The following is a 27,356-nucleotide window of genomic DNA, read 5'->3' on the forward strand; positions in this document are numbered from 1 at the left end:
AGCACATGGTATGGAAGCTGCATAAAGCTCTTTATGGTCTCAAACAGGCTTCTCGTGCACGGTACTCCAAAATTGATGCTTATTTGGCTAGCAAAGGGTTCACAAATAGTCCAACTGCTCCCACTCTATACATTAAGAATGGTTGGGGGGGGGGGGGGGGGGGTGCAGCTTGCTGATTATCATTCTTTATGTAGATGACATGCTACTCAATGGATCTACAGAAGAAAAAATTGCAGATTTTAAGGCTGAATTAAAACATGTATTAGCTATGTCAAATATGGGCTGCCTACACTATTATTTGGGGATTCAATTCACCCAAAATCAGCATGGTATCATCATGTCACAATCACAATGTATGGATGAGCTGTTACATAGGTTTAGTATGCAAGATTGCAAACCTATGTGCACTCCTATGGAGCCAAGCTCAAAGCTGTCTATGCATGATGGTGAAGAGATGTCTGATGTTGCAATTTACAGCCAAGCTGTTGGCTGTCTTATTTATCTTTGCAACACACGCCCTGACATTCAGTATGCAGTATCTCAGGTGAGCAAGTATATGCATAGCCCATGGACCATACACTGGCAAGCTGTTAAGCGGATCTTCAAATATTTGCAAGGTACTCAGTCACATACATTATTATTTGCTAGGGGGGAGACTTGCACTTACAGGCTTACAGTGATTCAGATTGAGCTGGTGATCCAGACACTAGGCAGCCTACTAGTGGACACTGTTTCTTTCTAGGCCGTTCATGCATTTCATGGCTAAGCAAGAAACAACCTACAGTGGCTACCTCGTTTTGTGAGACTGAGTACAAGGCAGCCTTCACGACAACAATGGAATGTGTATGGTTGAGCAAATTGTGGTTGATCTACATTTAACATTGGATGGCCCTACTGAAACCGGTCTATGACTCACATAAAGCGGTAGTTCCTTTAATTAATACATGGTCTTTTCACACACGCATGCAAACAGCGACCTCACTCCCTCGCTCAACACTAGATTGGCCCCGAAGACCAGCACTCCTCTCGATATTTCTTTATCAATTAAAAGATGGAAAGTTACAAAAATGAAATATTCTAAAATACATAACCTGTGAACAGTTGGTTTTCATCTTTTCTGAGTAAATCTCAGCTGCATGAGGACAATACAGCATATCCAAAACAACATCCCCTTTAGGAAAACATTTTCTGTGACCATAACTCAATGATTCAAGTGCAGAGTTACAGAACTCTGTATTTACTGTTGTTACTGTCCATCATATCCAAAACAACATCCCTTTTAGGAAAACACTTTCTGTAATCATAACTCAATGATTCATGTGCAGAATTGCAGTCTACAGAACTCTGTATTTACTGTCCAGCATATCTAGAACAACGTTCCTTTTACCTTGGCATCATTCCAGAAGTAAAACAGTCCCACAAAGAGCACTAAATCAGATCTGAAAAACCATGTTCCTATGTGGCATGGTCATCACTTTCTTTAGTTCCTACATTGGAGAAGCCATCAGTTGCTCCTGAACCTGGACAGTGAGGCTCTTGCCTCAGCAGAACTGCAAAGAAAACACATAACCGTACATTCGATGGAATCAGCCCATCATACAGAGCGTTTCCTCTAAGAATAGAGAGAGAGTTGACCAGAGGGAGCAAGCTCTACCTCCGTACATTAGTCAGAGACGAAGTACTCTCCATAGCTGATGTACTTGCAGCAATCTACCCTCAGCCCTTCAAAACTTCATTCTCAGATCTGCCCATCTTGCCTTTTACGTTTTTTTTTTAAATGCTCAGATCACTTCATTAGAGATGTACTTGATAGCAAGAGCATTGAGCTTGTCAAAGTGCATACAGATGATAATCATGTAGACCTTCTCACAAACAATCCTCCAGCAGAGCGGTTTGCTCATTGCCGCCAGATGATGGGAGTTGGATAGATATATGTATTTCAGCTTTCTACATACCTAGACTTAGCTTATTCTTTTCTCCTCTTAACGCACATTGCCTTTAGATGGGAGGTTGTTGGGAATAAAGGCCCTCGTGCTTTTTAAATGTGCTCAGGTGTGAACACACCCTTAGCACACTTGTACATTCCTATATATATCTATCTAAAAACGTAAAGAGATACACTCGCCATTGTACCCACAAGTCGTGCTCACTCTCACTCCCTACTCTGCACTCTCTCTATTGCTATCTCTTTGCAGTCAACAAGCACTAAATGTCTCGATCCTTGCGCTCCCTCGAACCTCAACAGAGGTTGCTTTGGAGGTTGGTGGTTTTTGGCAATGCTTCATTTAGTTCTCCTGGTGGCTACTTCTTGGCAGCTTTGGTGGCCCCATCTCTATGCTACATAGATAAGATGGTGTCATGTTTTTTTCATGGTAACCATATTGATTGATTGACAGGGGTGACTAATGGAGAGTGGGATAGATGGTTTTGTTCGGCTATTGGATAGATGTCTACTACATTGACCCTTGAACCCCTGGGACTGATTCTAATGATGGCATGGCTGGTTTTGTTTGGTTACTGGACAGATGTCTGCTACATTGACCCTTGAACCCCTTGGATTGATTCTAATGATTATTCCATATCAAGGAAGCCAACTTCTCTTTGTCATGGTCAAGCCTATACATACTCCACTCCTCCTTTACTCTTGTAGTACTAGATCACATCCACTTGGAGAGAGGGAGATAAGAGATACTGCTGGTCACCACACGTGCCATCACTTGTGTAGTTTGTCGGTACACGTCACGTCTTGTGTTATGGATTCCATTGCCTATTAATTCATTCTTTGAGTTCTTGTGTTCTCTTTCTTTGTCATTATTCTCAGTGTTCAGCAGTTGTGTTCTGCTAATTAGCTTGGAATGGGAAAAACAAGAATACATCACAATCTTGAGGCTCATAGAAGCTCATGCTTTTCTCCTCTATAGACTTATAAAGTTTTCTCCTGTGGTTCTGAATGGCAATAAAAGAGCAAATGATGTTTTTCTCAATCTGGCTGTAGCCTAGATCAAATTAAATGATTACCCTTAACAAACCTGTGCACAATTCACCTTGCAACATTTAGGGACAACTGCTGATGTAATCCTGAGTTCGGTTTGATAGCATATATTAAAGACTCAATGTTCAAGTTATTTTTTCTTTCTATTGGAGTATATCATCAAATTTAAATAAATTATCATCACAATTCGTGGTATCATTAAAGGATTTTTGAATAATGACACTTTCTTTTGTGGCTGTCTTTCTGCTCGTTCTACAGGAAAAAATTGCGAAATGTTGGGGGAGAACAATTTAAGATGGTTCCAAAGGGTGATACAAAACCAAATCCATGGACACTACTTGATTTTGGTCACTCATCTCTTTTTCATTGATAATCATGGAGGTTCAGTACTTGTTGTGTCACTTGACCTTTAATAATTTTGCAAACTTGTGCTTTGCCTATGTCTATAGGAGATGTGGTAGTGCACGTTTTTATGCCGCAGGAGAGGGCTAATTATAACCTTGAGGAGTTCTATGCAAATGCAACTGTGGTGGAGCTTCCTTTTAAGTCACATGCAGCTTCAAGAATGGGTTGATTTCACAATGGTTGCTCAGCTTCAAGATGTGCTTACTCAACTTCCTTACAGCCATGATGTATCAGTGATCTTCATCGACAGGTCAAGGACTTGGGGACAGTGGACACACACGATGCATTTGTGTTAGAGGGCCTTGCTAAGGACAGCTTGTATCTTCATGCATCTAATTTGAAGCTCCTAGGACAATTAGTTTATGGTTGAAGCTGCTATTGCTGCCTTGGACGTACCTTCACATCCACCACCTTCAAAGAATCTAAAATCGTGGCAATTTGGTGCCTATAAATTCTTCGAGCATAAACAAGGATTCACTTTCTGCTTCAGCTATCATCCATGACTTCATTGCATTCTACGGTTTAAGATTTCAAATTCTATGAATTATGTGCAATGCCTATGGCATGCTTTCTGATCACAGGCATGTTAACATGCTATATATTTCAAATATGTATACTGATTCTATCAAAATGTTGCCTTTTTCATAAGCTACTTGCACAATTTCCATGTGAGAGCTGTCTAACTATTGCCTTACAGTTCTCATTAACATTTTCATGCTACTATACACTCGGTCCTAGATTGTAGCTTGACACAGAAACGACTTGAAAAGTTTTATCGTCCTGTGCGAGAAGGCAGGGAATTGTTCATAGCAAACTTGTTCTTCTTGGATGAAGCCTTACTCTTCAAGAACTTGCATCAATGTTTTGGATGAAGCAACCTCTCTCAGCTGCATGGATTAGTTGGTTTTTATTGGACAATCCCTCTTGTTCAACACAGTTGCTAGCATGGGAAGTTACAGTTCCACAGATTGTAGACTCACATAAAGCTATTGAGCAGAACTCAGAAGATTCCACGAGTTATTAGCATCATGTGCAGGTGGCGGCTGAATAGAAATGTAGCCCTCAGACAGCCCATGTTGATTAGAATTCAGAATATGGTACTGCTGGCTAATGTTGTGTTTTGATGTTTCTGCGCATGTCTTTCTTCATGGAAGTTCAATGACATGACTTAAAACGCTGGCTGTTGCTCAGGTTCCTGATGTTCAGGCAGTTTGACAATTGACTGCCTGTTTGTTATACTAATGAACTGGTTTTGCAATTTGGTGCAAGGACAGGCTGCACAGATGTAACCACCTGCTGTGTATAAAACAAATTTTGTAGCCAAATAGAGACATTTCTTGTTGGGAATAAAGGCCCCGTGCCTTTTAAATGTGCTGGAGTGTGAACACACCCTTAGCACTTGTACTTACACATATATATCTATCTAAAAACCTAAAGGTATACTCGTCATTGTACCTAAAAACGTGTTCACTCTCTACTCTGCTCTCTCTCTCACTCTCTCTGGCTTTCACTGCGCGTAGGGCAGTCTGTCTCGACCTTCGTGCCTAATCGGTCCGTACAAACTGGTATCAGAGCGTAAGGTGCTGCAGACGATCATCAGGCTGAGGCAAAAGACCAGTCTGGTGACGAGACAGCTCAAAGGCGAGCAGGAGAGTCACAGGCGACATGGCCAGGCTCTAACGAGGAGAGTGTGGCGGACTGATGACCAGCTGACGGGCGTCTCCAGCAGAAGTGACATGCAAGCAGTGGGTAGCAGGAGCAGCAATTGACTGCAACAGGCGTGGACCATGCGTGCGACTGCAGCGCTGATGAACACCAAGCAACCAGGCGACGACCACGCCACAGCAGGCAGCCAACGGACAAGTCCCGCGGACAGTGCGTGCAGCAGTCGGCAGCCAGCATTTCGTCGGGACAGGTCGCACGTGACGGGACAGTCAAACGGGGTCAACAGACCCCGTCACACTTTTTTTTTAATCATTTTTTTAAAACAAAACATTCAACCTCTACCCCTTTCTTGACGGGGTTTCGCGCGCTAGGCACAAAAGGCCAGATTTGTGCAATTTTGGCCCAGAAATTTGGGGCTTCTTTAGACTGAGTACTCTTCGTGCAAAATTGAGGCATCTGCATCGGAATTGCAGACATTGTGCGCATTTGAATTGGGGATTTCGCCAAAATTGTTGTAATTTTGCTCATCTGAGTGAAATTTCTCAACATTGGACCCATAAAATTTGGGCCTTTTCTTAGATTTGGGAAATGTGATGCAAGACAAGCAAATTTGTCTCAGAAATTGCAGGAATTTGTGAAATCTTGCCTCCGACATTTGGGACTTTTAATGTACATGCACAAATTGGGCTGAAATTTACCCAATTTCTCGACATTAAGGCACATTGGACCCCGTGCAATTTGGGGCTTTTGCAGTTTGGGTAAAATTTGTGCAGCATTTGGTCGTTTTATGTACATGCAAGTTGAATTCTGCACAATTTGAACATCAATACTTGGTAAAATTTGGGGGTTTTGCTAAAATTGCTCTATTTTGGCAAAACTGGCCTGTCCTAGGCATGACAGAGGAAATGCATATGTGTGTTTGATGCTTTGAGCACACAATTTTCGGGCTTTTGACTGTTCGCGTCAAATTTCATGCCCGTAGGTACATGTACAACAGAAATTGCAGCTGAAATTTTGGGATTCCTCATGTAATGTGATGCACATGCCCTTGGAACAGCTGTAATCAGTTGGATAATGCTGTAGCACATGGTTTGGTGCTTTTGAAAATTTAATTACAGATCTGAAATCTGTGCTTCTGCGTGGTCATTTATTGCTGATTGGTACTTGTTTGTACCTTGGTCACCTGGGTGACAGTTTGGGCCTACATTTGCTGGTTTTTTTGTCACATTTGGGCTAAAAACCATGGCTGGCAGCAATGACAGCAGTAATCTAATGCGCATAAAGAAGCTTGAAGGCGCACACAATTTTGCAGTTTGGCAAAAGCAGTGCTACAATATCCTATTACAAAAGAAGCAGGCAAAGCCGATCAAAACCAAAGGGGCAAAGCCCGTGGACATGGATCAGGACGATTGGGATGAATTAAATAAGCTTGCACGCTCAACCATAGAGCTATCGATTTCTGATGCCTTGCTATTCAACGTTGAAGGTTTGGATTCTGCATATGCTATATGGACTAGACTGGAAGAATTGTATGCACAAAAGAGTGCTGCAAGCAAAGTGTATTGGCTCAAAAAGCTTATGGATTTGAGTATGAAAGAGGGTACAGCAATGTCTACTCGCTTGAGTGAGTTTAACTCCATTTTCACCCAGCTGGTTGCCTTGAAGTTCATGATTGATGAGGAATTTAAGGCTACTTTCTTGCTTTGCACTCTACCAGAGAGTTGGGATACATTCAGGACTGCTATGAGCAATTCCAATGTAATCCTTTTGTATGCTGATGTAGAGAGTGCTCTACTTGTGGAAGAGATGAATCAGCAGAACAATGCATCCAGTAAGTCTTCCAATGCTTTGCATACTAGGGGCAGATCACAGCAAAAGGGCAAATATGATGGCAAGGGACGCAATAAATCACATGGCAAAGATGTTGAATGCCATCATTGTGGCAAGAAGGGTCACTTTAAACGTGACTGCTACAAATGGAAGAAAGAGAAAGGAAAAGGCAAGAAGACAGATGATAGCAAGGAAGAGAAGAAGGACAGTCACCCTAAGAAAAGCAGTGTAAAAATTGAAGAGGTGAATGTAGTCACTCATGACAGTGACAGTAGGAGTAATGTACTCTTTGTCTCTTCACACTTTGGTACACATGCTTTACTTGCAGATACAGATGATGACATGCATACCTGGATTCTTGATTCAGGTGCTTCCTTTCATGTCACCCCTCATCTTGAGTGGTTTTCCGCCTATACAGGGGGTCGACATGGTGTTGTCCATCTTGGGGACAAATATGCATGTGAGATTGCAAGTATTGGCAGTGTATAGTTACAGTTTCAGCATGGTCCTGAGTGGTTTTCTGCCTATACAGGGGGTCGACATGGTGTTGTCCATCTTGGGGACAACTATGCACGTAAGATTGCAGGTATTGGCAATGTGCAGTTACAGTTTCAGCATGGCTCTATCTTTACACTTCAGCATGTATGTCATGTACCTCAGCTCAAGAAGAGCTTGATTAGCACAGGGCAGCTAGATGATGATGGTTTTCATACCACCTTTGGTGATGGAAAATGGAAGATCTATAAGGGATCTAGGGTTATTCCCAGAGGTTGCAAGAGTAGTACTTTGTATTCACTTCATGTATCTAGTGTGCGTGACCATGTTGTTGCCGTGACCGAGCAGCCAAGTGTTTCTTTGTAGCATGGCCAGTTGGGACACATGAGTCAAACAGGAACGAAAGTGCTTTCTCGTTTGGGTTACTTGCCTTCATATGCTCATCTGAAAGTGTTTGGCTGCGAGGCTTTTGTGCACATTCGTAAAGAAATACACAGCAAACTTGAGTCAAAGTCCTATAAATGCATTTTCCTAGGATATGGTGACAAGGGTGAAATGGGATATAGATTGTGGGATCCCGAGAAAAGGAAAGTAGTACGCAGCAATGACATTATCTTCCGGAAAGATCGCATGCACAAACAGCCCGAAAAGGCTGAGGAGGCCTGTAGGGTGGTATTTCAGGAAGGAATACCTTTTGGACAGCAAAATGTGTCCGTTGTACAACAGCAAATACCTACTGTAAATGAACTTGTAAATCCAGGAAATGATGCTGGAAATGATCAGCCAGCTATTGCCTATGAAAATGAGCCATTACATGTGCAGGAACAGCCAGGACAACAAGCTGTTAATGCTAATTTGAAAGCTGAAATGCCAGGACAGCATGCTGAAAATGGAAATTTGCAGGAACAGCCAGCAAACAATGACCATTGGGTTAGGAGATCATCTATGGCTACTATACAACCTGACAGGTTTGTTCCTGATGCAATTAATGTGGCTTATTATGTCATGTTGACAAACTGTGGTGAACCATCTTGCTTCGCGGAAGCGATGGACAGACAGGACAGCAAGAAATGGTATAAAGCCATGCTATCAGAGATGGAATCTCTTGAAAAAAATGGCACTTGGGACTTGGTGCAGTTGCCTAAATGGCAGAAAACTCTTCCATGCAAATGGGTTTACAAGATGAAGGTCACTTCTGGTTCCTCACCAAAGTACAAAGTAAGATTGGTTGCAAAGGGGTACAAGCAGAAGCATGGAATTGGCTTTGATGAGATTTTCTCTCCTGTAGTCAAGATGACTATGACTACATTGAGAACCATTTTGGGCTTGGTTGCAATTGAGGATATGGAGCTCATACAGATGGATGTAAAGACTGCGTTTTTACATGGTGATCTGCATTAAGACATATATATGCAGCAGCCTGAAGGGTTTGTTGAACAAGGGAAGGAAAAAATGGTATGTAAACTCAAAAGGAGTTTGTATGGGCTGAAACAAGCACCAAGAGAATGGTATCATAAGTTTAATACATTCATGCACTCCCAAGGCTTTCATAGAAGTCAAGTGGATCACTACTTGTACACCAAGAAAGCAGCTGATGACATGCTAATTGCTAGCAAGGATACTCATGCCTTGGATTCATTGAAGCAAAGTCTTCATGGCAGCTTTGACATGAAGGATCTTGGTGATGCAAATCACATTCTTGGCATGCGAATACTCAGAAATAGATCGAAAGGCTTACTCTATCTATCTCAGTAGGAGTATATCTCCAAAGTTTTGAAGTGTTTTAATATGGAGGGGGGAAAACAATCGGGGCTCCATTGCCTCTATATGTGAAACTTAGTGCAGAGGACAGCCCTACATCTGATGATGAGAAGGCTGAAATGGCCAAGATACCATATGCTTCAGCTATTGGAAGTTTGATGTATGCTATGGTTGCTACACGTCCTGACATTGCCTTTGCAATGGGAGTGGTTAGCAGATACATGGCAACCCCTGGCAAGAAGCATTGGGATGTAGTGAAAGGTATTATGAGATACCTCAAAGGCACAAAGAAGTTGTGCATCTGCTTTGGAAAGCACAAGGCATCTATTGTTGGCTTTACGGATGCAAACTATGCTGGTCATGCGGACTGCAAGAAGTCCACTTCTGGGTATGTGTTTACTTTCACAGAAGGAGCAGTCTCTTGGATCTCCAGGCTACAAAAGTGTGTTGCATTGTCTACTACAGAGGCAAAGTATGTGGCTGCCAATGAGGCATGCAAAGAGGCTTTATGACTTTTACATTTGGCGGGAGAGCTTGGCATTACAGAGTTACCTATTCTCCATTGTGATAGTCAGAGTGCTATCACGCTGGCATGGAATCACGTCTTTCATGCAAAGACGAAGCATATACAGGTGAAGTATCACTTCATTAGAGATGTACTTGACAGCAAGAGCATTGAGCTTGTCAAAGTGCATACAAATGATAATCCTGCAAACCTTCTCACAAACGATCTTCCAGCAGAGCGGTTTGCTCATTGCCGCCAGATGATGGGAGTTGGATAGATATATGTATTTCAGATTTCTAGATATCTAGACTTGGCTTATTCTTTTCTCCTCTTAAGGCACATTGCCTTTAGGTGGCAGGGTCTTGGGAATAAAGGCCTCGTGCCTTTTAAATGTGCTCGGGTGTGAACACACCCTTAGCACTTGTACTTAGTATATATATCTATCTAAAAACCTAAAGGTACACTCTCGTCATTGTACCTAAAAACGTGTTCACTCTCTACTCTGCTCTCTCTCTCTCTCTCTTTAGCTCTCACTGTGCGTAGGACAGTCTGCCCCAATCTTCGTGCCTAATCGGTCCCTACATTTCTTTCCACCCAACGTTGTTCAAGTAGCCAGTTCCTTCAAAATGTACATCTTGTAGTTCAAGGCATGGCGTACCAATTAGTTATATGCCACTTGTACAAGCCAACTAATAGACTACATCCTTGGCCTGAAGCTTTCAGCAAGTCGTCCAATTATTTTTTCTAGAAAGTAAACCAAAAATTTGGGTTGTTGGGACACATTTGAGGGTGTTCAAACTAGGTTTTGAAGCTAGTTCCTTAGGCTTGGAATCATCTGAGTTTGGGCTGATGGGACACATTTAAGGGTGTTCAAACTAAGTTTTGAAGCTAGTTCCTTAGGCTTGGAATCATCTGAGTATGTGCCTTGGATAGATTCTTCTTACCTAGGTTCAAAGATTTAGATGAAATTAAAAGGGGTCAATACAGCCCTAAGAAAGAGCCTTGAAGCTTGTCAATTTGGCTGAATTGAGTAGGGGCCATGGTGAAAGAAAAGTTAAGGCAGAACATGGGTTTTCAAGAGATGATTGCACAAGAGGTCCTTTGCAATTGTGTGTGTACAGACATACTCTCTCTCTCTCTCTCTCTCTCTCTCTCTCTCTCTCTCTCCACATGTGCACACGTTTCGATGGAGTTGAAGTTTGGTGTAAGAAATTATAAGGCCATTTTTGTGTAAACAATCAAATACTTAAAGGTTCTTTTGTGGATATGATTATGCAAGTTGTCGCTAGCACTTCTAATTACTTGACTTTGTCAATCCTATATCCAATGAAATGAAGTTGCCTTTGTGAGAAGCACGTGATAGATAGTGGACATACATTGATTTGAGTCAACAATTTGCAAATAGTCTCGCTCTACTCTCAATTGTTGGAAAATGGCGGCCAGCTATGGAGAGAGAGAGGAGAGACTGACAGCAAGAGAGTGAGCTGAAGTAAAAAGAGAAGAGTGTACTTGCTAGAATGAAAGATAGAGTGAAAGTACAACTTATGTTTAGGTCAAGGGTTGACCTAACCAGCCTTCCACCAACTAACTAAAGTTAGGTTTATTTTACTCTAGAGCCTAGGGTCACTACTTTAAGTTTCTAAGACACTAGGTGTACACACCTTACATTGACACATTAATAAGTGTCCACACCACACAAATTACATTGGGTGCTGCCCATAGAATCGGTAAATTCACCTCCTAGCCTTGGTAGATGCACATAGATTAACCATCCTTGGCCTGGATCACGAGCACTCTCCCATCCTTTCCACATAAGCATGCATCCAAACATACAAGAGGAGGCCCCTTTGGAGGATCTATACAAAGACTATGAGCAAGCATAGTTAGGGCCCTTATCCCTCATCCCCAACATAGACTCTTTCAAAGTGTCCCCTCCAATAGCGGTGGCAACCAACCACGCTTACTACAGTTCACCATCACCTATAGACATGATGTAATCCCTCCAATGAGCAACCACCCGAGATTCCCCAAGTACCACTTCACCAGATTGACAGTGAGTGCCTACTCAGATCATCTCTATTGGAGCTTGCTAGAGATGGATCCCCACATACCCCTAGAGGAGTTTACAACATAGCTTGCCAGAGCACTTCACACCTCAACTGTCATGTATTTCTACATGCACATCCCCATTCCACCCCTCCAAGCAAAAATGTCCCACAAAACAACTAGTATGATGAGGAGTGTAAGGAAACTCATCTTCATCTCTAGCAAGGCGAAGCACAAGGGATCTAGATTCTGCACACAATTAGATACTCTTGATCTTTCGTCGCCTAGTGTGGCAAAAGAAGAGGGCATATCTATTCAAATTGGAGCATAAGTTCTACCAACTCTTCTTGGGACAAGATAGCAAGGAGGCATGGAAGCATTCCAAGGTCCCCAAGCCCATACACCCATTACCTCCCCAAATATGTGGCATGCATATGAATATTAGGTACCCAGGCAGCCCTTGTTGCCTCAACCACCAAAGGACATACCCATGTCATCTATGTTCTTCAGCATAGAGAGGGTTCGTGACACTATCGGCAAGCTCCAAAATGGCTAGGCTCAAGACCATGATGAACTAGTAGCACAGCACCTATCACATGCCACAAATATACTCACACCCCTTCTAGCTCCCCTGTTCACCAAGGCCCTGTGTGAAGGCTTCCTTGCCAATTGATCAACTAATATTATAGTACCAATCCTAAAAGCTGAAGACCCCATGGTTCCTACGAACTATAGAACAATCACGGTTGGCCATGTGCTAGCAAAGCCTTATGGATCGATATTAGAGCATGAGCTAAGCAAATGGGCAGAGAAGCACCAACATCGAGCATGTGGATAACCAATGCTCAGCCTCTGCCGCCAATGCAACCACCTACCACTTCTACAGCTCTACTTGTGCTTTTTGCACCTCTAATAGCGCCTATTTTGCCACCACACTATCACCCTAACAAACGCCACCACTCCATGGTCCACCGCCTCCTCTAGCGCTTGGTCTATTACTATTCAAACTATCCGCCTCCCTACTGTCCTTCTGCCTAAAGCAACACCTACAGCAATCGCCACTTCCAACAATGCACTGCCACCTGTCCTACCTTGCCCATCAATTTCCGCTTGTGCGGCCCCATCTATAGCATTGCCTGCACTGTTTGTGCCCACTTGTCAATGGTGCTACCTACTCAATTGTGTCGCCTCCAACACATAGCTCCAACTGCCTGCACCTCCTCCTCCAACTGCTGCGTCAACACCACAACTACCCAAAGATCCTGAAATTTGTGCACACATCCCAAGGTACTCAACATTTAGGCCTTTTGACTGAATCGGCACCTTGCACATGAATCAACACGAGGAATGTTGACATTGTATAATTTCCTCCAATTTTGTGCAAGAAATTCAAGACTTTTTGGTCTAGAGGCTCCAACACGCATCACAAGGCAAATTACAATTGTTGGTTCCTGTTGGCATGCAACCTGAGGCAACATTTTGAGAGAACTAATTTCTTCCATTTCTTTAAAATTTAGGAAAGAAATTTGGGGCTTTTGCCCAACACACATTCAAGGCAGAGATGTGGCCACTACTATCCACATCCTTAATCGATCCCCTACCTTAGCCATGGTTGATATGGATCCTTTGGGGCTTATTTTGGACAAAAGCCAGATGTCTCTCGTTTAAAGGTGTTTGGTGTGATGTCTATGGTTACATCCCAAAGAAGAAGAGGGACAAGTTTGAGCCGGCTAAAGAAACAAGTGTTCGTGGGATATAGCTTGCAGTCCCAATAATACAAGCATGCGATTAACGTGAATTTTAAAGCCTGTTGTTTAATTTTTCTCTTCTCGAATTTTGATAGAGTAGCTCTAGTCTCTCCTGTAGATAGATAGTGTGTTATAGTAGCATATACCAGGAGGGAATAGAAGCTATATCCATCTTAAACAATGTTTCCATGTCTCTTCCTTCAGCCAAGACCTCTTTTGGCTCTCCGAAATCCACAAGACATTCTACAATGCCCTGTAGCTTCGATGGCTTGCTCTTAATCTCGTAATCAAATTCCTGCTCAAGATGTTTGATTCTTGGAGTTTCCAATTGTGCAGAAGGGGGCATTGAGCATCCCATTCTTGGAAATCTAAGTTATAGTTGGGACACCTCTTCCAATGCCTTCAAAGCCTCTGCCTATTGAGACTTCACTCTTAGTGTGGAGGATGGTGGAGAAGGAGATTGCTTCACCAGCAAATTCACCCATTGCGTTGACCTTGGTGGATCTTCCAAAGACTTTGGCAAAAAAATAGCGACGAGGGGACTATCGGCCTCCTCCTCGTTGGGCTCGTGATACATTCGTGATTCAAGGATTGAGGGGGTTCCTAAGGAGAGGCAACCACAAGGTGGCCTACAACATTCTCAGAGAAACCAGACATATTCCATTGAGCTTGTTTATACTAACTACTGTTTAATGACCTATGCCATGCAAGATAGGAAACCCACCTCCGTGAAGGAGGCTTTGTAGTCATAACATTGGAAGAAGGTTATGGAGCAAGAGTTACATGCTATTGAGTGGAATAGCACTCTAATCTTGTGCCCCAAACTGTTCATAGGAAGTGATTGCTGTTAAATGGATCTTTAAGACCAAATACCACAATGATGGTACTCTAGATAAGCACAAGGCACAACTCGTTGCAAAGGGCCTCTCACAACAACCATGGGTATACTAACTACTGTTTAATTACCTATGCCACGCAAGATAGGAAACCCACCTCCGTAAAAGAGGCTTTGTAGTCACAACATTGGAAGAAGGTTATGGAGCAGGAGTTAGATGCTATTGAGTGGAATAGCACTCTGATCTTGTGCCCCAACCTGTTCATAGGAAGTGATTGCTGTTAAATGGGTCTTTAAGACCAAATACCACAATGATGGTACTCTAGATAAGCACAAGGCACAACTCGTTGCAAAGGGCCTCTCACAACAACCATGGGTGGATTTCCAATACATCTTTGTACTTCTAGCTTGGATGGCTACCATTAGGGCCATTCTTGCCTTAGCCAGCCATAGGAGATGGCCACTTTATCAATCTGATGTGAAGTCTACCTTCTTTAACAATGATTTGAAGGAGGAGATCTACGTTGAGTAGCCTCCTAGCTTTTCCTCATCAGATGGACAAGTGTACACGTTGAAGAAGGGCCTTCACAGCCTCAATCAAACTCTACATACTTGAAATGAAAAGATAGACTCGTTCCTTCAAGGAAAGTTAGGGTATCGGTGTTCTGCAATGACATCCCCTTCATCACGATCAATATGGCAAGCATCATCACGTGACAAATGTAATAATTCTCCCCATTGAACTTCTAATCTAAAGGAAGAGCCACCAACATGGGGACATTACAATCCATAATAGCTTAAAACTTCTAGTCAATTTTGGTTGAATTTGTAAATGAAATGACCTACACAAAAATAAGGACAACCCCCTCTAACTCCGCCCACAGTACCAATGCTTGCTAAGGCTTTCTCCACTTGTCCTCAAAGAGTTTTACCCACCGAAGGCAATGACAACTCAAAATCTACTCCTAAAGACTAAAAGCGCAGCCTTTTCTCCTTCACCAATAGCAAGAACCTACAAAAAACAACTTCGCTCCTTCTAAGTGCTTTACCTATTCACCTTAATCTCCATAGGTTGAAAACGCAAAGTTTTATATGTTCCTAAGAGTCATTGTTGACAGATGCATAGACCTATTATAACTCCTCTCTAGTTTTCAAGAGCCAATACGATCGACATCAACATTAGGTTCTCTTCGAGGCATCTTCGTGGTGGCTTGATCACCCACTACTTGGATATGCATGGTTCTAGTCTAGTGTTTCTTTGTTGTATGGACCATGATTAGACTTTATCATTGTATCATTGTATTGTATCAAATCACCCATGATGTAAGAGAGGGTGTTAGCAGTCTAGACAACTCATATGAGAGTCTGAGTTATACCGAGCATGGCTAGGCAAATTAAGTGTTTTATTATGGAACTTATATGCTTATTTGGGCATTTTATGCTAGCTGATTTGCTACTATTTTGGCATTGGTTTCTCCTATTTATACTGGGTTCCCTCCTCATTTAGTTATATCATCACCTATAGGTTATATTGGAGAGAGGGAGCCAATGCAAGTATCTATAAGCCAGTGATTCACTATTATACGCATCATTCTCGTGTTTGGTATATGGATTCCATTTCCCAAGCATTCTACGAGTTCTCTTCTTTGTAGTGTTATTCAGTGTTTTTCTCTTCTATCCTTATGTTCAACAATTTATTACAGCATTTATTTATGCTTTCATTGTTGCATCCACTTCTAACAATTTCAAACAGGAGGTAGTGCCACATGGCAGTACAACAGCTGGTCATCATGATTGGGCATTATTTGTGATCAATCAGCTGCATTTATGGCTGCTTAGCCAATTTGCTAGCTGTCCTAATTGATATATTGCTTTATTTCATGCTATATATGGCCACTAGGCAGCCTACCCTCTATCACTTGTCTTTTCAGGAGTTGGAAAGAGAGACCAGCTCAAGGAGATACTTCAACAACCCCTTGTATATCTGCCTTCTTCATTTCAACATTCATTGACTGCACATTTCTACATTCTTCTATCTCTTTTCTCTCTCCCTCTTCTCTTGTGTTCATTATCTTTCAGTCTTGACCTATGCTTCCGCATTCGCTGCACTCAGACAATTCTACATGAAGAACGAGTGTCGATTATGTTAGAACTTGCATTCCCATCTTGAGATTTATTGCTGCATTCAAACTTCCCCTTTGAAGAAGAGAATAGCAGGGGGCCCTTTGTGACTAGACAATATGGATAGATCTTTTTGTGGACTTGGTCATGCAGCCTTGTACAATGCAAGAGTTGGCATTCGAACTCGTAAAAGGTTGGTGGTTAGGGCAATGACTTGATGGATAAAGGGGAAGTATTTAGAGGACAACTTGTTGAAGAATAATATGACCTAATTGTGATCTAACTTCAGTGAGCCAATGGTGGCAAACTCAGTGAGTAACCCCTCTCCATCTCAACTTTTAGATCATCTTCTTCCTTAGTGAAGAACCCTTGTAGCTTGTGATTGAGATTGATAGGTCATATTGGATCTCTTGCTGCATAGTAGTCAATGAGATGACTCCAACACAATGGACTGGACTAAAGCATTATTGGTCACTGCTTGTACCACTTCTTAGCCACCAGCAAATGCTTGTATAGAAGAAAAGTTGGTTTATTAGTCAGCATATCAATGAAACAACTGATTAACCAAGTTCATATTTAAAGAATGCAAGACTGACATTTATTTCTAACAAGCAATTCAAGCCCAAAATTTTCATCTGGAATCATACATACCCAATAGCAGCCAATTGTGGTCGAGAGAAAGCAGTGGCAATGACAAAAAAACGGGTCCAATAGACCAATGGCTTGACATGTAACACTAGTATATCTGCTGCTTTTGTATCATTTGCTGCTTCAGCAAGAGCAACCGCAACTGCAGTAAAAAAACGTTTACAAATAGTTAGGATTCTTACACAAAAGTTTGATAATTCCTGAATAATGTAAATCTTAATTGAGATAAACATACGTGCCAGGCTCTGTGAATCATCATCCACCTCAGCAGAAACGGGGCTTGGATCTGAAACCACCACTTCACCGAGCTCATCAAACAAGACATCCAGCTCTTCTTCATCAATCTCGTCATCAAAATCCTTTTTTTAAACAAAAGTCCAGCAATCCTCAGTGATTTAGCTGTTCATGAATTCCAAAAAAAGATAATGCATATTCAAAGAATAAAACCCAATGAAAAGAAAATGAAGAATACTGAGAAATACATATTGACTATGGTTTGCAAACTTCTACAAACTGATGTTCTATTCGACTGCTCTTGTTCTAATAGCTTAAAAAGAACAATGAATGATGGAGCAACTGATTCAACCTTTTGTGCAAACAACCAAATAAGCAACAGCAAAGAGTAATGGTGAAAGAAAAAGGCCAAAACTATGATCAACAAACTTTTGTGGAGTGCAAAGTGGAAATGAAGATGGACAAAACTGAGCCTGACAAAACAGAGATAGTGTTAAAGGCGAAGATGAATAAGCTGAGCTAGAACAACAGACGGGAAGCTTAGACGAAAAAGAATGGAGCTTCTTTACCTGCGGCCCAGTGTCGGCTGGAGAGATGAAGTCCGCATCGCGCTGGGAAAGGCGAGGCACTGAAGGGGATCGGGATGCTCGCAACACATGATCGGAAGGGTGGACGACCACGCTACTGCATCTTCTGAGTAGGCTGGGCAGCTGCTGATTTGCACCGATGACTAGAGATGACCCAACACATAGTACCCGGTGCAGGGCTAGGGACATGGCTCTCTCTCTACTCGTGTCTCGCTAAAATTCTTTTGTCCCTATATCTATCTATTATGTTTTATGTCTTTAATCTCCGTATGGGTTTATCATCACATATTTATCCCTCATTATTCTCTATATCTACATGGGCACCGTGAGACTTGAGTTGTGGGGTGTTATAAGTATGGAAGGCTGAGAGACAATGAGGCATAGAGAGAGAGAGAGAGAGAGAGAGAGAGAGAGAGAGAGAGAGAGTGTGTGTGTGTGCGCGCGCGCGCATGTGTGTTTTCAACACATGCAAGCATATGTTGTGCTTACTCGGCTATCCTTGGATGGTCACCTTATAGTGGGCGCTTTTCTAATGAGGCATTATTTTCGTGCACATGAAAGATAGAGGCACTAACACTTGAGGAGTCTTGTTTTCATCTATAAATGATTGTAGACAAGCAAGGTTCATGTGTAACGATGTCCTACTATTCATACAAATCCTTGTCTCCAAACATAAAATGAAAGATCTAACTTATCAATCATGTGCAATCATATTTGAAGGTACGATACTTATTTGAGGTTTGTTGGCACAAGTTGTTACAATGACTATGCCTTTTGTTCGATTTTGTTTGATGGTGTTGCTATGCACAAAAAAATCAATTATTAGATCAATTATGAAAGAAACTCCAAAAAAAAGATTAGTATGAATATGTAGTACACAAAGCTACATGACTAACATGCAATATGAAATGGTGGAGAGATGGCACAATTCTCTCAAAAATTATAAATGTGGAGGCCATGCCCTCCCATGTTCTCTTGGGTACATGTTGTCCTAATCTATACTACTTTATTATTTGAGCTACAAGTTCAGGAGGCACCAAAGCACCAGAGAGCTCCTGAATCAAACCAATTTTGAATTGGTTTAGTGATGGGAAAGGTGGAAAGGTAAAAGTGATGGGTGGTGGAAATGTGGCTCATGATTGCTCTCTCTCTCTCTCTCTCTCTCTCTCTCTCTCTCTCTCTCAACAACAGGGGAGCATGGGAGTAGCAACACTGGCAAAGGGAGCACGAACAGTAGAAGTAACACACCTAAGTCTCTCTCTCTCTCTCTCTCTCTCTCTCTCTCTCTCTCTCTCTCTCTCTCTCTCTCTCTCTCTCTCTCTCTCTCTCTCTCTCTCTCTCTCTCTCTCTCTCTCTCTCTCTCTCTCTCTCAACAACAGGGGAGCATGGGAGTAGCAACACTGGCAAAGGGAGCACGAACAGTAGAAGTAACACACCTAAGTCTCTCTCTCTCTCTCTCTCTCTCTCTCTCTCTCTCTCTCTCTCTCTCTCTCTCTCTCTCTCTCTCTCTCTCTCTCTCTCTCTCTCTCTCTCAGATAAACTCCAAAAACCACAACAACATGCCCTGGCACCATAACACAGCATAACACGGCGTATCATGGCCCTTGGGACTCAACATGGCACCATAAGACGACATATCACCATAACGCGACATGGTTCCCCAACATAACACAGCACGGTTTCTCGACTCAGTACGGCGCCTCAGCGCGACATGGCACGGTAACGCGACACGGTTCCACAGTCCACCATGATATCTCCCCCCTATGGGCAAGGAGCTTTTCCTCAAGGCACTTGAAAGTTTATGGTGCTTACGCAAGGGCTCATGCATGAAACCCTTCACTATGGGCCAACACACCACTCACCTCTCGCCCCATGAAAAAGACTACCCATCCCCCTCACTCTCACTGTTTGCACTCACCATCCCCACTCACCTATTCCTGGGGGAAGCCCCGAGCCACTTAACCATGCCCAAGCGACACGCACTACGGCCCCACGCCGCGACGCGCTGTCGTAGAATTCACGCAAGGGCTGCAGAACACGGGGTTCAAGATACAGCAAGGAAAGAGGCTAACAAGAAGATCTCAATATTTGATGCCAAAGACCACTATATTGCTTGTCAAGTAATTTACAAGAGGTCCATGTTCAGAAAAATCTGTAGTATCTCATAATCAGCTTCACATTCAGATGTTCGAGGACAGCTCTGCCATTGGCTCATAGGCTTGATGAGTTCTGCTGAACAGAAAGAAAGGGCTAGCTTTCTAGGTTTGGGACATATGACTTCTCCATCTCAAGCATTAGCCTGAAACCCTGATCTATTCATCTCTGATTTATTGTCTTTCGTAGTGAAAGCAGCAATGTGACAGTTTTCAGAAACTGAGAGATACAATGTGTCACGCTGACCAATCTGCAGAGTTCCCTGCGTCGAGGCGAGCTGTGGGGAAGATCTGTATTCTGCAGGATCACGGGAAAGGGTATGCTCCGAGGGAGGTATCTGGAATTGATCACGACGCAGCTATGACGCAGATGAATTCTGCACCTGCCTCATCTCATGACTGCTAACTATTTTATCAATCTCATCAATAAAAACAATTTCATCTGACTCTGCAAGCTGAATGGCATTTTTGGTAAGTTGGTCAGTGTTCAGATGTTTTTCCATCTCAAGTTCAGCCAACTTCAGCTTTGCATCTTTCACTGGCATCTCTACCTTTTGGCTCTTTGTTACCTTCTCTATCTTGTAAACAAAATCACTCACTCCAATTCCACCTCCACCTGTCAAATCGAATGGCACACGCATCCTTCCCTCAGGTAACTCTATGGTTACTAATTTCGTGTCCAACCCACACTGTTATACAGCTGACGATAGCCATGATAAGCCTCTTGTTCCTCTAGGGTTAGATTTCCACGCTCTTTTGATCCATTCAATCCAGTCAACTTGAATAATATTTGTTCTGCCACAGCTTCCTCGACTTCTTTGCTGAGCTGAGATCGCACTTTTTGGCGCTGCAGTTAAATTGCATTGTCAGCCAGATCACGGATGATCTGATCAACATCTCGACCATGAAACCTCACTTCTGTAATTTTTGTTGCCTCGACCTTAACAAAGGGAGCATCAGCAAGCTTTGCAAGTCGTCTAGCAATCTCCGTCTTTCCGCATCCTGTAGGACCAATCATTAATATATTTTTGGGGACAATTTCTTCCCTGAGTTCAGGTGGGACACGGTGTCTACGCCATCTATTTCCTCTGCAGCAACATTGGCTAATTCTCTGATAGCTTCATCCGTAAGACAAATCATAAAGAATCAGACCTCCAGTGCATGGTGAAGCCTGCCGCATTATATGCACTGGAGAGAAAGAACCTTTAGATAGAAAGCCAGGGTTAGAACTTATCAAATTGCATATATTTGAGACCGTGAGGAATTTGTTGGATCGGGTCGGTCAATGAAGCAGCAGCTCGATCTCGGAAAAGCCCTGAGGCAGAAATGCAGACCCGGGGTACACAGGTAGACCACACACAGACACAAACAGACCGAGAGAAAAGAGAGACAGAAAAAGCTCCCCATGCAAATTCTTTCCTCCTTGTCGATAGTCTTCGTTTCGTTCTTCCCTTCCATCCAAGCTTACAAAGTCAGTGTAGAAGATCCTACCGCTCTGAGAGTTCGGAATGGACAACCAGGTTGTGCAAGCTCGCTCTTAAGCTGCTGGTTTCGTCAGATTAGGCTCTTCATTTCCACTCCCTTCAGTCGTCGAGGGCTCCAAGAGACCAGCATCATGCTCGCAGGGATAGGCACCATGCGCCCAGAGATACTGACATTACTTGGAAGCATATCACATCACTATCTCTTCTTCTGTCCAAGCTTGCTTACCCTCTTCGGTTGGTTTCCGTCTTCCCTCTCTCCATTCGAATTCTCCCCCATCCGTTTTTGCCGCCACCACTCGATAATCTTAGACAAATCTAAGAATAGCTTTTTCTATTCTTTCCCCTTTTCTTTCTCTGTAACGGTGCAGAAAAAAAACCAAGGGATCCCCCAAGCATTTGGTATTACCAAAGCATCCTTTAAACTCACTCCATAAAGTGATGTTCCTATGCCACATCCAAGGATCCCACCAGCAAACTGCCCCAGAATATACCAACAAACATCAAGCCAAGGGAACTTCCCTCTACTTGCAGATCCTGTTGTCAATGCTGGGTTCACTTATGCTCCAGATATGTGCCCAAATGAAAAGATAACAAAGATGATGCTAAATGCATCACTTTCAGCAAACATATCCACCACAGCAGTCCCAAGTGCTGTACATACCCAGCAATAAGTGCATTCCAAGAGTCTTCATCTCGACAAGGGAACCCGTTCAGCACTCCTTAAGCTCTGCCCATTACACATGATATTCCTGAATTTACACCTTTGTCTTCATAGCTTAAATGTCAGCTTCTATAAAGCTTCCTTTGATTCCACGGTATCCTGCACTTTTCTTCGAGTTCATCATTAAAATTATCAGCTGGATAATGTCCTTTGGCATCAGCTTTTCATATTTTTCTAATACACGCACATCATGCATCCAAACAAAATCATGCGCATGCACTAAGGGAATATATACATTGGATGCGGATTATTAAAATGCATCACACAAACAATGAATCACACGCGGAAATTAACACAAATGCACAACAAAAGAAATGGAGGTGTATACGACTCGGATGCGCAGCAACACGACATCCACCCCCTCTAAACCTGCGCATCCTCCGGATGTGCCAACTAACCAGGATCATTCAACTCCACAAACAGGTCAAGTCCATCTTCTGATTCTAGTAGACCTGTTTCTCCATCGGCTTCATCATCTATGTCTTCTGTCTCTTCTGCTTGTCTTTCTCCTATCTGCTCTTCTTCTGTCAATGCTTCAAGTGCATATTCTTCATCTTCTCTTCTCTTGAAAATCTTGACTCGTTTTCCAGCAATAGGCACCCTCAATGTTGTTCCATCTAACTCAGCCAGCTCATAAGTACCATTGTCAAAAACTTTTTTTACTTCATACGGTCCAAACCATCTTTGAACCATTTTTCTCATGCTACTATGCTGATTTTCTAGACTACTGTCATAGACTAGAACCCAATCTCCTTCTTTTATGGCTCTAGGCCTCAAGCGATGCCTTAAATCAAACCTGTCCTTATTTCTGAGACGGGCTGCCTTCAAACGGTCAACGGCTAGCTGCACATCTTCTGTCCTTCTCTCTAGTTGACGAATCCGAAGGGCTAACAGCTCTTCCCTTGATAAATTCTCATGCCACGGAAGAACACTCCAAGTGAGAGCACAAATTTCAGTAGGCATGACAGGTTTTTGCCCATACATCAACTCCGCAGGCATGTATCCAGTAGTCACACTATGTGTAGAGCGATCAGCCCACAATGCAAAAGGTAGTAATCTCGGCCAATCTCCAATCCGACCTCTACAAGCTTTTGCCAATGCTTTAACTATTGGCGGATGTCCTCTTTCACTTTTGCCATTTCCCTCTGGATTATAGGCAGTAGTAAGAGCCAATTTAATCCCAAGCCGTGAGAAGAATTCTCTAGCTTCATCAGCATCTAGCTCTCCACGATCAGCTGTAATCTTGCCTATACATCCATACCTGCAAAATATTTCTTCCAACAAGAATTTACATACTGTAGTGGTGGTCTTCGTCCGCAACGGTCTACCTTCAACATAGTTTGTAAGATCCTCCCTAGCCAAGACAAGATATCTCATCTGCCAAAGTCCCACTGGCAAAGTAACCAAGTCTACCACCCACTTGTAATGCATACATAGTGGATAAGTCGGATGCAGCTCATCACGATGTCGCACTAAAGAGTAAAGCTGGCAGTCCCTGCAAGTCTCCACAAAGTGAGAAACATCTTTATACATCCCTTTCCACCAGTATCTTTCTTTGATTTTCTCATAGGTAGCCCACACACCTCTATGTCCAGCCCATGAGCTCTCGTGAAACTCTCGCATAATCTGTATTTGCATCGCTACATCACAAACTACTCTCAAGGGCAAGCCTCCTCTCTTTCTTGGATGCTTCCAAAGAAAACCATCTTTCAAGAAATACCCATAAGCCTTCCTTCTGATTTTCTTGAATTCATCATCTGTCCAATCAGCTCTTCGAGTCAATGAACTTAGATATTGTCCAATTTGCAGCCATTCATCAACATAAAGTTCTTCAATAAAGGCTTCAACAATAGATACATGACAATCATGAATAAGGACAGAAGCAGCAAACTCTGTCTCATCATCTTCTGCAAGCATTGACTCCTCATCCTCATATCTCGCTCTAGAAAGCATGTCAGCAACTGGATTATCTTTCCCTGCTATGTGTCGAAATTCTGGATTCAATGATTTGATATAGGCAATCCACCGAAGCATCGCTATATCTGGAGTCGAGCAACTAGTAATCATGCCAAGCAAAGGCAAACAATCTGTTTCCACAATAACTGAAGCTCCAATAAAATATCCTTTGTCACACTTCAGTGCAGTGACTACTCCCCACAATTCTCTTTTAATCTGCGGATATCTCCTTTGTCGCTCATTAAGAACTTTAGCTCCAAAGCGGATAGCATACCTATTTCCATCAGCATCATCCTGACCCACAGCCCAACCTATGCCAATAGGGCTAGTATCAACTGTCAACATGATCGGCCGTCCACACTGATAATCCGCCTTGCGTAGAGTAGGAGCTGATTGCAACAGCTTCTTGAGCTTACGCATGGCTTTTGAATGCTTCTCATCCCAATGAAATTTCTGCCCCTTTCGAAGCAGCTGATAGAGAACATCTACAATATGAGCAAAATGAGGAATCCAAATCATGTAAAATACACAAGCTCCCACAAATCTCCGCACCTCTGAAGTAGTCGAGCAATACTTTGCAATCCTGTTTATGGCATCCACCTTTGCAGGAGAAGGCTTTCTGCCATAATATCCAACCATATGCCCAACTATGATGACTTCATTAACACCAAAGACAAATTTCAGCCCTGAAAGTGTCAAATTTACCTCCTCTAATCGTGTCAAAATTTGCTCACAAGCAATCAAGTGATCAGCCGCAAACTGTCTACATCCACGCAAATCAAGACTTTCATTCTTTTCTTCTTCTGCACAACCCTTAATAGGCACATCATCTAGAAAAGGCATGGTAAATTGCGGAATATAGTCTCGAAGAACTCTATGCATAGCATTCATCATATGAGCAACTGAGTTTGTAGCACCTTGAGGCAAGGTACACATCCTCACAAGACCAATAGGTGTCCGCATAGTAGTAATATCCCTGCTTTCCAAGGCAAGCTGAAACTGATCATAACCTGAATACAAGTCTCCTAGAGAATAGATGGCTCGTCCTGCAAAAGCCTCAGCAAATTCATCCACAACTGGACCTGTACCCACATTCCTGATTGTCACTTTGTTCACGGGCTGCATATCCTGAATAAATCTCAAAGTACCATTCTTCTTTGGTACAGTAAACCACCTGTTAGAATAAGGTGCAGAAGAGGGTTCCAAAATCCCCATTTTAATCTTCTCATTCAGCAACTCTATCAGCTTTGGCAAGTGTGCCTTAGGCACAGGTATAGGACGTATATTCCACGGTACATGAGGAACAGTGAAGATGACCATAGGTGCAACCAATTCGGGACTAATGCAGCCAATTTCATGTGGGAAGAAAGCAAATGCCTTACCATGACGTCCAAGCATCTCTCTAAAACATTCTTTTTCCACTGGAAGCAAAAAATCATCATTTCCAATCTTTAATTCTGCAAGAGTTTCAGCTGTAAACTTATGTCCAATATTTGCAGGATCCCTCAACATAGGCTGCTTCATAGCTTTTTCAATCTGTTCATCACTATCAGAAGGAAGCGGGCCTGCAACCGGCTTAACCTTCTTATCAACTGTTTTATATTTTGTGTCAACCTTGGCATCATTCAAGCACTCCTTCCTTTGCTGCAATTTCTGCAAATTTTCAGCATCTTTCAACTCTGTTGGCTGAAAAATTTCAGCCTTTAGCTCTATGGACTGCATGGGTGCAGTCTGAAACTCTGTATGCAGAAATTTTTCTGCATTCAACTCTGTTGGCTGAATGAATTCAGCCCTCGGCTCTATGGACTGCATAGATGCATCCTGAAACTCTGTATGCAGAAATTTTTCTGCATTCAACTCTGTTGGCTGAATGGATTCAGCCCTTTGCAATTCTATTAGCTGATCAAGATCAGCCATAAATTCAGTTTGCTGAGTTTTCTCAGCCTCTAACTCGGTTTGCAGCTTAAAACCAGAAATTTCCTGAAATATATCCAAGGTTTGCACAGGTATGATCTTTGAACCCTTGCATACATCAGTTTTCAGCATTGCTCTCATCTCAAACAATGTATCTGCATAAGACATCCCTTCATACAATCCATTCACATGCTCTTCTGCTTGCAAAATACCTGCATTCTTCAACTCTTTCTCCTTACGACCAATGTACTGCCTGGCAGCTCTAGGCAAATCTGAAATTTTCTGATAACTTACTGAACTATCTGAAGTAAACCCAACAAAGTTATTGGAGAAAGACTGGCTGCCAGGAGGCGAGATCTCCTCTTTTCTCCGCTCCGTACCACTGGCGTCTCGCAAGACAGCGGTACCTAATGAAAATCCAACTCCTTCGCAGGTAGTGGTGCCTCACGCAAGGAGTCCCTGTTTCTCGGATGATTTACCCCAACAGTCATAAACTGAACAGCTCGCATACCATCTTTACTGCGTATCCGCGCATAAGCTGATCCGTCATCCATCACTTTTGTTTCCATTCTTGCTTCTGTAATGAAAGGCTGTCCAAGAATAATCGGATAAGAGCATGAATCCTGAACAAAGCAATGATAATCCTCTTCAACATTACCAATAGAAATTCTGATACTCGGACAAGCAGCATACATATCACCAGAAGTATTATTGGCGGCTCTCATGTGCCAGCCATGCTCTGCATCCATAGGCCACTTGCCACTCTCATAAACACCTCGAGCAATAAGATTAATCTCAGAGCCATGATCAACTAAAGCAATCAAGGGAATTTGTTTCTCTCCAATCCTTACCACTGTCTCAGTGGTTGCTCTAGCCCAATGACTTCGTGAAAAATGGCTGCGAGGAATGAGAATAGGGGTCTCATCATCTTCATACTGCATAGGCTGCACTATTTTCTCCAATTGCGGATTAACAGAAGCATTATCAACCATCACTGCATCATCATGCTCTTCCCCAAGAGCTTCATGCCACAATCCCTGTAAAGCAGGTCCTTCCATCGCATGTCGTTTCCTCCGCAAAAGATCCTGCATCTGATCCTGTATTTCTCTTCTAGCAATCCCAAGAGCCTCTCCAACAGTAAAAGTGACTTCACTATTCAATATTCTTTCATGAAAAATCTTACTCATATCCGTTTGCATATCAAGGTCTGACAAGAGCTTGAATCCTGGCTCTTTTCTTGGTTGCCTCTTTTCTTT

General features: G+C 42.7%; 1 protein-coding gene across 2 annotated transcripts in view; it reads right to left on the reverse strand.

Moving 5' to 3' along the window:
- The window catches only part of LOC148033552 (Lojap-related protein), a 41,936-nt gene extending 23,807 nt beyond the window's left edge, over positions 1-18,129 (reverse strand). The window contains exons 1-3 of one of the 2 annotated variants that reach the window (XM_087681497.1): positions 17,855-18,129; positions 17,287-17,410; positions 17,055-17,193 (exon numbers count right to left, since the gene is read on the reverse strand). In XM_087681497.1, coding sequence (XP_087537623.1) covers positions 17,055-17,193; positions 17,287-17,410; positions 17,855-18,061 — 470 coding nt within the window. In that variant the 5' untranslated portion in view covers positions 18,062-18,129. The remainder of the gene's footprint in view (positions 1-17,054; positions 17,194-17,286; positions 17,411-17,854) is intronic. The other variant, XM_087681496.1, reaches the window with a different exon arrangement.
- Between the last annotated feature and the right edge of the window lie 9,227 nt (positions 18,130-27,356).

The sequence above is a fragment of the Lygodium microphyllum genome, chromosome 7, assembly GCF_053477565.2.
Source record: "Lygodium microphyllum isolate KBCC chromosome 7, Lygodium_microphyllum_v1.1.10, whole genome shotgun sequence".
NCBI classification, from domain to species: domain Eukaryota; kingdom Viridiplantae; phylum Streptophyta; class Polypodiopsida; order Schizaeales; family Lygodiaceae; genus Lygodium; species Lygodium microphyllum.